This window comes from Sinocyclocheilus grahami, unplaced genomic scaffold (assembly GCF_001515645.1).
Source record: "Sinocyclocheilus grahami isolate Dianchi unplaced genomic scaffold, SAMN03320097.WGS_v1.1 scaffold219.1, whole genome shotgun sequence".
Classification (NCBI taxonomy): Eukaryota; Metazoa; Chordata; class Actinopteri; order Cypriniformes; family Cyprinidae; genus Sinocyclocheilus; species Sinocyclocheilus grahami.
In genome coordinates, this window is record NW_015505398.1 from 366125 (window position 1) to 379385 (window position 13261).

The 13261-nt window shown below is 37.4% G+C and overlaps 1 protein-coding gene across 1 annotated transcript; it reads left to right on the top strand.

The window, feature by feature from the left end:
- Nucleotides 1-336: 336 nt before the first annotated feature.
- On the top strand, nt 337-12419 carry LOC107596484 (transient receptor potential cation channel subfamily M member 5-like). The gene is made up of 24 exons (XM_016287231.1): nt 337-407; nt 1901-1968; nt 2050-2200; nt 2310-2490; nt 2573-2739; nt 3522-3690; nt 3790-3854; nt 3946-4131; nt 4245-4341; nt 4447-4565; nt 4959-5082; nt 5873-6018; nt 6101-6213; nt 6305-6403; nt 6498-6759; nt 8715-8833; nt 8914-9046; nt 9139-9313; nt 9748-9916; nt 11086-11264; nt 11500-11632; nt 11767-11839; nt 11928-12018; nt 12180-12419. Exons 1-24 carry the CDS (start codon nt 381-383, stop codon nt 12287-12289), a joined length of 3156 nt encoding a protein of 1051 aa, XP_016142717.1. The 5' UTR covers nt 337-380; the 3' UTR covers nt 12290-12419.
- Nucleotides 12420-13261: the final 842 nt, after the last annotated feature.

Consider the following 13261-nt stretch of genomic DNA (forward strand, 5'->3'; position numbering starts at 1 on the left):
ATAGTGTATAATGTTACAAAAGCTTTTTATTTCAGATAAATGCTGATCTTTGGATCCTTCTATTCATCAAAGAATCCTGAAAAAAATTACTCAACTGTTTTAAATATTGATAATAATAATGAAAAAAAAAGGTTTATCTATCTATCTATCTATCTATCTATCTATCTATCTATATATATATATATATATATATATATATATATATATATATATATATATATAACATTTCTGTCCCCCTCACTTCTGAAATGATGGCTACGCCCCTGGGTTAGGGAGTGGTTTTGTCATCATAAACCCTCCGATTCACTTCCTGGTGACACTCAGAGCTGCCCAAGCTTGTAGGGGCCTGGAGGATCCAAGAGCAAAGCCAACATCCAGATATGCTGGGGCATCAGGATACTCCTCTGGTAAGTCAGCTCTTTTAACAAAAAACATGGCATGAGATTCCAGATCATTTCTGTGGAGTTGAATATAAATTGTTGAAAAGTTTCTGAAAAAGACATTCACAGCAAAATATGTAAAGATGCAGCCACATTAATATAAAAAATATTTTCATTTTGCATTTTGTGACTAATAGCCTATATGTGAAGCTTAGCATTTCAAATTATTGTTCACATACCTCTACAGCCTTAGATGTTTCTGAAATTTCAAGATACAAGATTCAGGACGAACTCTCTAGTTTTACTGTGTTTCTTAATGTCTTGACTTTTGTTCAAGTACATGGTTGGACACTGAAGAAAATATATTTTCTTTTAAAAAAAAGTCTATGGAGAGATAAAATGATGTTGTAGAAAAAAAATAATAATAGTAAAAACAATTCATTGATAAAGTGTCATTGCTAAAGATCTGTTTCCTCATGGATCTAATGTCTGTGTGTGAACTTTAATGCAAATGATAGTGTTTGTGTGCTGCAGTGTCTATGGCATTTTCTTCTCTCATCATACACCCCATCTCATCCCCTAGTCAAATCATGGGCAGCTCCTGCACCTCTCCACACTCCCACACACACACACATCAGTCATGTTTGCATAAGTGTCACTGGTACTTTTCAATAATCACATCCTCCCTTCAAAAATAAATTATTATTTATTCACGTTTTACATAAACATTCAATGAGCAGCTCACAATGAATGCCAATTGGGAGCAATTGCATGTTAACTGATCAAACCATATTGCGTCTCCTGCTTAAAAACAATGAAAGGAATGGCAACCATTAGGAAACTGGAAGTTTCGAAAGGTTTAAAATGGCTGTCATGAAGCAGGCATGGTGAAAGCTATACCTGGACCTGATAGCATTTGGATCAAATTGATTGAAAAGAGATTAATCAAGCTCATTCAGATCTGATTGCACCAATCACATGCTGTGAACAGCCTGAAATGGTTTTATAGCATGACGCTTCTGTTCCTGACTGCTTTTACTATGGCTGTTTCTGTCCGTGCCTCTTCAACCACATGAGGGAACTGACTTCATAATCACTTGTTGACCAGGATGCAAATAAGCTTTAGTTGTCAGTTGCATAGACTACTTCTGTGGGTGATCAATTATGGCTGCTATCAGTGTTTATAATGACATGTAAGTTTACATGGGTGATTTTTTATGTCAAAGCATTTCCATGTTCAAACGCCATGCAGCTGCAATCTAGTGTCTTCTTTTTTGTCTTTAACTTGTTCTTTCTTTCTTTCTGCTTGCTTGATATTTTCTAACTTTACCTCTGGTTGGTAAAAAGCACATCAGTTTCTCAGTTCATATGTGGCTCGGCCTTTACCAGAATTTACCAGATGAAAATGAAAATTGCTTCTGCTTTACATGAACATTTCCAACTACCTGAAGTGCCTCGCTGAACAAATCATCAGCTCCTGACTGGACTGGGATGCAAATGCATTTGAATTCTGTCTGTAGGGGGTGTTACGGCAGGGCAGGAGGTGTCTGCGATGTGGGGAACTGTTGATTGAGTCCCAAGAACACGGGTGAGGCTAGTTGCACCACTTATTACCACTAAATATTTAACACCGTTCAAAATTCTTGAGCTTGTGTGTCACTATTTGCAGTTCTCTACCGGGATGTCAGTGTTACACCCCGCTTACAGAGTCTGTTATTCAAATGGGCGAGAAGGGCAATGAGAGGTTTGATAAACCCCAATGGATGGCCGGACATTTGGGAGATATTGATTTTGTTGGAGTCAGTCGGACCAGGGGCAAGGTATATAAGGACAGATATTTACAGAATCTTTTCATTGTAATTCATCGAATTCACCACTAATGAGTTCAAGCTTGTGCACATTATTCACAGACTTTATTTGTCAGTCCAGTTTGTCAGGGTAACCAGCTCCACAGATCCGGCTGAAATCTACCAGATGTTGACTAAGCAGTGGGGTCTGGCCCCTCCTCATCTGGTGGTGGCACTAATGGGAGGTGATGAAGTGGCTCAGATGAAGCCCTGGCTGAGGGACACACTTAGGAAAGGCCTTGTGAAGGCAGCACAGAGCACAGGTGGGTAATTTATTGTTCACTAAAAACAAAAATCGCAATCTCTTTTTGACTGTTACAGACCTTTGACCCTTGACCCACACAGGGGCATGGATCTTCACCAGTGGTTTGCGTTTTGGCATCACCAAGAACCTGGGTCAGGCTGTAAGGGACCACTCTCTAGCGAGCACTTCCCCTAAGGTGAGAGTGGTGGCCATTGGAGTTCCACCCTGGAACATGATTCAGAACAGAGATCTTCTGCTGGCTGCAAGGGTGAGGACTTCCTGCTGACATGAATAGAAAGGTCTTCTCAAATGATACATTTTGATGTGATAATTATGTGATTTATGTTACAATTATATGATTCAGTTGCACGGAAAAAGCATGTGGATTTTTTGTTACACAAGAGAGTGCTGCAGAAATGAGTCCTAAAACCCAGAAACAAGTTAGAATTCCTGCACTTAGTTTCCATCTTTTTTGTTGTTTGTTTGTTTCGTGGTTCACCCATGCTCAAGATATTTCCGCAATTTATTATATAATATAAAATATATTATTAATACCTCACTTGTGTTGTTTTTAGCTTTTACTTGTCTTAAAAATGGCGGTTTAAGTGTCTAAATAAGACTGGACTACAGAGGCTGAAGGCGACATTATTCTTTTACAGCCTCGTTGTGTTTATACTTGCACTCTTTCAAACTATTCTAAGTCAAACTTGTAAGATTGAATGAGCTAAGAGGTGATGATGTTAAGTCATGCAAACGTTGTGTAGTTTGTTTAATGCCTAACTTTATCTTTTTACTTCGGGGGATTGTACTTAGGCTTCAGAATTTTTCTTGGTCACTTATTTTCTGCATTAATCCAAAAGTTTATTTTTTTGGCTTTTTGTCAAGAAAATCAGAGTGATGCTAACTTCCGGTATGGCCTACAAAATTTCCCACTCTATAACGTCATTAAATATTTATGTGTACAAATACATTTTTTAAAACGCAAATGAAAATTGATTTTATAAGTTGTTAAACATTGTTTCTTTTTTATAATTTGGTATTTTTGTTTAGCCTGACCATCCAGCAAAATATCCATCTGAGGATCTTCCCCACGGTGCAGTGTACTCTTTGGACTGCAATCATTCTCATTTCATTCTGGTGGACGAGGACCTACAGAGACCTGGTGAGATGAGAGTCAAGATGCTCAAACACATCTCTCTGCAGCGCACAGGATATGGAGGTGAGTTGAGATGCGTTTTCTCCCCGAATGTCTCTGTAAATTTAGTAATGTTTTATGTTCTCGTGTATATATTTTCACATGAGTTTATTGTTCTAACAGGCACAGGCAGTATAGAAATCCCTGTCTTATGTCTTCTGGTTCATGGAGAGCCAAGGATATTACAGGTCTCTCTTAACATTTTATTTTTGAAGTATATCTAATGAAGTGTTTTGTTGTAGCATGATGGTAATATCCACTTCCAATCCATTCTTACAGAAAATGTACAAGAATATTCAGAATTCAATACCCTGGCTGATTTTAGCTGGCTCAGGAGGAGTCGCTGATATTTTAGTGACCCTGATGGACAGAGGTTGCTGGGATGCTGACATGGTCCAAGAGCTGCTGATAAACACCTTCACCAATGGCCTACACAGCACTGAAATCCCTTCCTGGGTCAAACTGGTAAAGGACTATCTTTGTTTTAAGATAGCTAGACATTGTGTTTTTATGCAAGGATGGATCATGCTGTTTTAGGCACAAGTTATGTGTGTAAAGACTCGGATTTTGTCCATTAGATCCAGAGAATATTGGACCACGGTCACCTGCTGACAGTTCATGACCCAGAGCAGGACTCAGAACTGGACACAGTAATTCTCAAAGCTCTGGTTAAAGGTATGTAACTGTGATTTTATACTAACTCCAGCAAACATATGGGGAAATGGTATATTTCTGCATAATGATGTCAGTGAGTTCATAAATGTTCTTGTCTGGGCTCAGCTTGTAAGAGTCAAAGTCAGGAAGCACAGGACTTCCTGGATGAGCTGAAACTGGCTGTGGCCTGGAATAGGGTGGACATTGCTAAAAGTGAGATCTTCAGTGGGGATGTGGCATGGAGTGTGAGAACAAAATTGTTTTGTTAGTTGTATTTAGTTTATCATGGTGAATTAGTCTTCTGGGTTTTGACATCAGTCTACTGTTTTTATACTTATTGAATGAAATGACTGAAAAGTCATTTGACCAATAGCGTGCAGGCATTGTACCTAATCGACCAATCGTGGATTGTTAGAAGGTTGACCGTTCTACAGAGAATGGTCAAAACCAATGCAAATATGTCTAAATATAAATTATGAGGACTGTAGAGGGTATGACAATAGGAAACAAAGCGCCAAACCCAGCCAGTTTAGAAATCCAAGGTAGGACATGTCCGGGAAAAGAAGGACGTACGCTCTCCCTAACTTGTTCAATGCATTATTGTACATTCATCTTTAATAGCTGGTTGTGTTTTTTAGGGCCCGGAGGCCGTGGCAGCTGCTCTGGTGGGCTGTAAGATAATGAAGGAGATGGCCCATCTGGCTACTGAAGCAGAGACTGCTCGCAGTATGAAGAATGCCAAATACGAGCAGTTTGCTATGGGTGAGAATCACACCACCACCAAGCAACAGGCTCATTGCTCAGCAGAGCGGAAAACACAATCATTCAAACATTTCATCTTTGTCGAGTACATTTTTTGTCAAACCACATGATAGGGAACAAACTAATCCAATATTAAGGTTCAAGGAAGCATTGTTTTAAAAATTAAAATAAATGTTAGTGGCTTTAGTGATATACTGACATGGATGGTTTTTCACACTTAAAACTGTGAACTCTGGGTCATTTTTAACTACATGTTGTAATAATCCTGCCACAGTCACATTTATTTTTATTGAATTAAATCTTTGACACTGTATATACCAGGGTCAAATATGGTGCTAATTTTCTTTTAAAAAGGGGCCTTTATATGTTGATAAAAAAAAAGTAAAACAAATAGTAGAAAATGTTGTGATGGTCTACTCAGCATTGTCCCATTTCAATACAATAACATTTTGGAAAGCATTTCAGAATGCACCAAAAATTGTAAAAGTGCTTTATACAAAAAGCAGTATTCCAAGCCTTCGGAAGTCATACAACAGTTTTGTCTGAGGAACAGAATCAGGAATAACTCACCCAAAATGAAAATCCTGTCATCATTTACTCACCCTTATGTTGTTCCATACCTGTATGACTTCTTTACGGCTGATTTGAAGAATTTGAAGAATGATGGTAACCAAACAGTTAATTTGAGTTAGGGTGAGTAAATGACACACAATGTTAATTTCTGGATGAAATGTTTCATTAAGTGTAACTACCAGAACTGTCAGTCCTGATACCTGCACTGTTCTGACAGATCTGTTCAGTGAGTGTTATTCAAACAGTGAAGACAGAGCCTATTCGCTCCTGGTGAGGAAAACATGCTGCTGGAGCAAAGCAACGGTCCTGAATCTCGCCACTTTGGCAGATGCTAAATGCTTTTTTGCTCACGATGGTGTCCAGGTAACAGCTTATGTCTAATTCTTACATTATCATGCCACCAACCAACCATATCCCCATGATCAACCTGGATGCTCTTGCACAGGCCCTGCTGACCAAAGTCTGGTGGGGAGCCATGAGGACAGACACTTCCATCGCTAGACTCGTGCTCACGTTCTTCATGCCTCCCCTCGTTTGGACCAACCTCGTCAAGTTCAAGTGGGGACATTTGTTGTGATTAATTCCATGTGTGACATTTAAACTGATTTTTGATTCATTGTGCATCAATATGTGTGTGCATTTGTCACAGTGCAGAGGAAAAAGTGAGCAAAGGTGAAGGGGAACCGTTTGCCGAGCTGGACAGTTTGGAAACAGAGCAGGCCTTGTTACTCACAGACGAGGACCCAGTGTAAGCCTCTGTTTCCTACTGGAAACTTAAAAACTACAGTGAAGTTGAAAGATCTTTTTGAAGACATCTGTTTTCGTTTTTCTTTTTTTCTTAGTGCTGCTGAAGGTGGCGGTGATTCTGCAGTGCAGAGATGCAGTGCAGCTTTCATTTATGTGATGCTGCAGAAGTGGAATCGTTTCTGGAGCGCTCCATGCATTGTGTTCATGGGGAATGTCATCATGTACTTTGCTTTCCTCATACTGTTCAGTTACGTGCTCCTTTTGGACTTCAGGCCCCCACCGCCACATGGCCCGTCTGCAGCTGAAATTATCCTCTACTTCTGGGTCTTTACCCTGGTGTTGGAGGAAATCCGTCAGGTAGAACTGAATGCCAATGATCTATTGTTTAAAATCTGTGTGATTGTTTTTAAATTGCGTTTGTATGTTGAAAGTCTCTTATGGTTCTCTGCTGAAATGACTTTGAGTTTTTTATCAAAAAGTATGAGAAACATAGTTATCATAGATATCTAGTTAACATATCTAAATTTAGGATTCTTTAGAATATGTAGAGCAGTGTTATTATTGTTAACATAAAACGAAAGCTTCAAAAAAATCATTAATTGAAATAAAACAAGTAATATAAAATGTAAATTTTAGAAGAAAAATGTAAATTAAAATTAGAAGTGTTTCCTTAGCAACTAACTGAAATCATATTCTATTGTCATTTTTATTATATTTCTATGTAGCTTAACTTTTTCTAATTTAGTTTTAGTAATGTTAGTACTAAAACTTATTTTGAAATTAAATTTAAAATAATTTTTTTGATAACAAAATTAAACTAACATTAAAATGAAAATGTTAAAATAATCATTTAAAATATTAATTTCTACTGTAATAACATATAAATAATACTAAAATAACACTGATGTAGTGTGGCTGGTTTTCAGACACACTGGGTCACACACAGGGTTGCGCAAAAATGTAAATTAAAATTAGAAGTGTTTCCTTAGCAACTAACTGAAATCATATTCTATTGTCATTTTTATTATATTTCTATGTAGCTTAACTTTTTTCTAATTTAGTTTTAGTAATGTTAGTACTAAAACTTATTTTGAAATTAAATTTAAAATAATTTTTTTGATAACAAAATTAAACTAACATTAAAATGAAAATGTTAAAATAATCATTTAAAATATTAATTTCTACTGTAATAACATATAAATAATACTAAAATAACACTGATGTAGTGTGGCTGGTTTTCAGACACACTGGGTCACACACAGGGTTGCGCAAAATTCCTCGTGAATTCTAATTTGATTTGTATTGAAGTAGCAAATAAGGTGCATAACTGTAATTTGAATTTAAGGAGGTAGATTCTAAAATTAACCTAAAAGTTCACATAAATTAATTTTAATATGAATTCATTTCATTTTCTAGTATGAGTTAACCCTGACATGTTGATACAGACAATATACTCTGATTAATAATCTGTACTTTACATATTCATACTGTACAGAAATCTTTTATTAAAATATATATAAATTGCCTTTCAGAAGTCTAACATTTTAAACACTGCAGAAAAGTACATCGCAAAAATACAGTAGAAAATGCAATGCAAGAGAGCACAACCGATTCATCATTAAATACAGTACAATGCAGCATGCCATATATAATATAGTACAATACAGTGCAGGAAAATACAAACAATACACAATACAATACACATGCAGGGTGGAGTGTAGGGTTCATCCGAAATAACAGGTACAAATGCAGTTTAGCAGTGAAGTGGCCAGTGTGCCCAAGCAGCTGAACAAACAGTGCCAGCAAAACTGGGAGAAGGGTTAAGGAACATATCCAGTTCAGGGAAGTTGTTTATAAGAGTGGCATCACAGGTGAAGATACTGGTTTAGTTGTTGTTTTAATGGGTCTGAAATGGTTCTTTGTGGGTAGCGATTCAAATAGGGGTGCTGACCAGGGTTTAAACACTCATTTCTGATCTCACCTGCCCATTTCCTGAACTCCGACTCATTAGATGGCTAGGGTAGATGGTAGCCAATGATTCTTTCTGCTGGGTGCCTATAATATGCAAAGGTGTGGCTTCATGTGTGATGAAATAAATATGCGATACCAGACAGTTATGGATGAGGTGAGGACAGATTCAATGACAGAGGTGCAGAACAGGTTGATCAAGGCTTGTGGGGGAATAACATTGAGCATTTCAATCAGCAAATTATTTTTTGAGACTTCCTCGATGCTATTGGGGGGGGGGGGGGGGGTGCAGTTATATTGGTATTCGGTGTATGCAATCATTTTTAACACACTCTGATCCACAGAGTTTCTTCACGGATGAAGACATGAGTATTTTTAAGAAGATGAAGCTATATGTAGAGGATAACTGGAACAAATGTGACATGGTGGCCATCTCTCTTTTCGTGGTGGGATTGTCATGCAGGTATTATGATCACATAGTGCTGTTGTATGAGCCGCATTAGAGTAACAATGTGCTTAATATGAATCCTATGTTTTCTCAAGGATGGCCACAAGCACGTATGAGGCTGGCCGCACTGTTCTTGCTTTGGACTTCATGGTTTTCACCTTAAGACTCATTCACATTTTTGCCATCCATAAGCAACTCGGGCCTAAAATCATCATTGTGGAGAGAATGGTGAAACTTGACATCGTCTCATTTAAAATTACAAATCATAGTCAGAAGAAACATCCATTTAACATCCATCATGTTTTTAAATGGTTTCACAGATCAAAGATGTGTTCTTCTTCTTGTTCTTCCTGAGCGTGTGGCTGATAGCGTATGGAGTGACGACACAAGCCCTTCTGCACCCCAATGACCCGCGCATCGACTGGGTCTTCCGCAGGGCACTGTACCGACCATACCTCCATATATTTGGACAGATTCCTCTGGAGGAAATAGATGGTACACTGCCAATATTCTTGCTTTGAGCACATTGTAGCTCACTGTTTGCAAAAAAAAAATGTGTGTGTGTATATATATATATATATATATATATATATATATAAAATATTATACTAGTTATTAATAGTTTTTATTTTTATATTTTCAGTTTTAATTTAGTAATTTTAGCTCAGTTAGTTACCAAGGCAATATTTCTTATACAAACACACACACACACACACACACACAGAGAGAGAGAGAGAGAGAGCTAGAGCTATTTGACCTAGATTCATAATTGACCTAGAATCTGAAGGGGGTTTTTTTCTTTCTTTTTTTCAATGGGTGTAGTCAGATCATTTCTGTCAGTATCTGTTTGTGTTTAGTTATTAGACTTGAACACTAGGTGGAGCTATTGTAGTTTATTGTTGACTGGATTTGTCCATGTATCTTCACAGCAGCAAAAATGCCAGATGATAACTGCACTACTGATGTGCAGGAGATCATCTTAGGCACTCTGCCTCCCTGCCCAAACATCTACGCCAACTGGCTGGTCATTCTGCTGCTCGTCATCTATTTGCTGGTCACAAATGTGCTGCTGCTCAACCTTCTTATTGCCATGTTCAGGTTAGAGTCTGGCTAATATCTATGTTATGGTAATTCTTCATTGCAGAGTAGTAAAGTACAGTTTCTGTTTTTCCAGTAAAGAGTCATGTTTAGGTTTTGTGTGTGTGTGTGTGTGTGTGTGTGTGTTTTTTAATATTGTTTGTATATATATATATATATATATATATATATATATATATATATATATATATATATACATACATACATACATACAATACATACAATACATACAATACATACATACATACATACATACGGTACGGAAAGTATTCAGACCCCCTTAAATTTTTCACTCTTTGTTATATTGCAGCCATTTGCTAAATCATTTAAGTTCATTTTTTTTCCTCATTAATGTACACACAGCACTATCTTGGTCTCATCAGACCAGAGAATCTTATTTCTCACCATCTTGGAGTCCTTCAGGTGTTTTTTTAGCAAACTCCATGCGGGCTTTCATGTGTCTTGCACTGAGGAGAGGCTTCCGTCGGGCCACTCTGCCATAAAGCCCCGACTGGTGGAGGGCTGCAGTGATGGTTGACTTTCTACAACTTTCTCCCATCTCCCGACTGCATCTCTGGAGCTCAGCCACAGTGATCTTTGGGTCTTCTTTACCTCTCTCACCAAGGCTCTTCCCCCCCGAGAGCTCAGTTTGGCCGGACGGCCAGCTCTAGGAAGGGTCCTGGTTGTCCCAAACGTCTTCCATTTAAGGATGATGGAGGCCACTGTGCTCTTAGGAACATATATACATATATACATACATACATGCATACAGTACATACACAAACTGGACAGATCTATTGTACATTCAAAGGAAAGCCTTTGGCTTGAGTTGCAGAAGCCGTGGGATGACATTAGTGTTGAAGTTCTCTGGAAATATATTGACACTATGCCAGAGAGATGTACTGCTGTAATTGCTGCAAAAGGTGGACACACCAAATATTAAAGTTACAACTGGATAAAAACAGTACGACTCACTTCATCTGATATTTGTGATGCTCAGAGCAACCATCTGCATGTTTCATGAACATTATGAAATTAAATCATATATTGGAGGCAAAAAAGGTCAATATTTTCAGATCTGTCAGGTGTTCTAATTTTGGTCACCACTGAATATGTTTATTTCTTTGTTCATTTTTTCTACTAAAAATGCCATGAAACTCTCTCCACAGCTACACCTTCCAGGTGGTGCAGGAGAATGCAGACATCTTTTGGAAGTTTCAACGTTATAACCTGATTGTTGAATACCACAGCCGCCCTGCATTGGCTCCACCCTTCATCATCATCAGCCACATCTCTCAAGCTCTCCTCAGCCTCATCAAAACTACAGAAACCAAGCAGGATCTGCTGGGTAAATAGATCTTCAAGCTGTGTGTGTGTGTGCTTCCTGTGCAGATTATTCTGATAATTCATAATGAATAGGCCTACCCATTTTGTAACTTTCTTTTAGAGGCAAGTTACAAGAAATATCGAAAATGACCAAGAAAGGAACACATGACATGACGGAACACGTCAGAAAAAAAGCTAAGAAAATATTTAAAGAAACTGTGGTTAAATGTTTGTTCCTCTTTTATTGTCATGGTTAGAGAGGGAACTATCGGCTGGACTGGACCAGAAGCTAATGACATGGGAGACAGTGCAGAAGGAGAACTACCTGGCTAAACTGGAGCATGAGCACAGGGAGAGCAGTGCAGAGAGACTCCGATACACCTCCTCTAAGTGAGTTACACTCAGATGTGTTATTAACCCATTTTCTTATATTGGGATTTACAGGTGGCTTCAGCAAATCTATGCTGAATGAGTGTATGTATAACCATTTTAATCTACTTTTTTTTGCGTGTAACACTTCATAGGGTACAGAGTTTGCTGAGGATGGTTGGGGGTTTTAAGGAGCAAGAAAAGCGCATGGCAACAGTGGAGACTGAGGTGAGGTGAAGGAGTAGCTGCTGACTGAATGTGTTGAGATGTGTCATTTAAGTTCATGGCTTTACTGAAAATGAAACTTCATCTTTAGGTGAGGTATTGTGGAGAGGTGTTGTCTTGGATTGCAGAGTGTTTCCACAAAAGTACTCTGAAGTGTGACAGAGACGCACCTAAAGCCCCACGTGAGGCTTTCTTTACTATTATGTTGGTCTCCCTTGTTTTGTCTCTTCTTCTGACTTTATCTCTGTGCCTCATTTGTTCTCTCTCTTACTCAGTGTCTTCTTTCCATTGTCTCAGAGGTTTGGTCCTCCTAAGGTTACACTACGCTATCTGTGTTTTGCAGGGTCCATTGCCAGCTCCAGAAATCCACATCCACAGGAAGCCAAGCGGCAGCAGCCATCGGGACATTCAGGATATGGTGTCGACAAGAAACTGCCTTACATTGATCAGTGATCTGGCCACGTTATTATGCGTTTGTTTTATTTAACTGGAAATAGAATAATAGTAGTTTGGTATAGGTTATTGTAATTGAGACTCCAGGCCACAAAACGAGAGACACACTATGCAGAGTTATTTCTTTGTGCGTTATATTTTTGCAGCTAAATAGCACTAAATTATAATTATCATTATACAAATTTTCTATACAATAAAAATATCAATTTTTACTCATTTTATAATTTAATGCACTTCAGTTAATTGAAATTGTGTTGTTATTATTATTATTTTGTAGTTAGAATAATATTAATTTTCTTTTTGCCCTTCTATCACAACCTGGTCAGACTTTATCAGTAAAATGAACTTTGTCAATTGAATTGCATTGTATGAATGCTACAAAGTCCTTTACTTCCTCATTTCAATAGGCTTTTACAATTAATAAATATATGTACACTACCATTCAAAAGTTTGTGATCGGTAAGATTGTTTTTGAAAGTTTATTGTGCTCACCAAGGCTGCATTTATTTAATTAAAAAAACACTAAAAACAGCTATATTGTTACAATTTAAAAGAGCTGTTTTCTATTTTAATATGAAGTAGTCAGCATTTGAAGTGGATCAAAAAAAGTTGTCCTAAGACATGAACGCGTTTTAGGTTTTAGGACAACTTTGATGAAAGTTTTTGATCCACTTCAAATGTTTACTAGTGTATTTTAAATGTCATTTATTCCTGTGATGGCAAAGCTGAATTTTCAGCAGCCATTACTCCAGTTCATCAGTTACATAATCCTTCAGAAACATTATCATCACAATTAAAAATAGTTGTGCTGTTTTTTTTGTGGAAACCATGATGGGCATTTTTCAGGATTCTTAAAGAATAAAAAGTTGCTTTTTAAATAAAAATAAAAAGATTTGAAAAGATTTAAATTTGTAAAGAAAAATCTCTAAATTAAGATTTAAACAGTTTAAATCTTAAAGTTTAAGATTTAAA

Bases quoted from the DNA above. Each gene is read 5' to 3' on its own strand.
- LOC107596484 (XM_016287231.1), top strand. From the start codon at position 381: ATGCTGGGGCATCAGGATACTCCTCTG. The intron at 1,969-2,049 runs GTGAGGCTAGTT...CACTATTTGCAG, and splicing joins ATTGAGTCCCAAGAACACGG to TTCTCTACCGGGATGTCAGT. The intron at 4,132-4,244 runs GTAAAGGACTAT...TTTGTCCATTAG, and splicing joins TCCCTTCCTGGGTCAAACTG to ATCCAGAGAATATTGGACCA.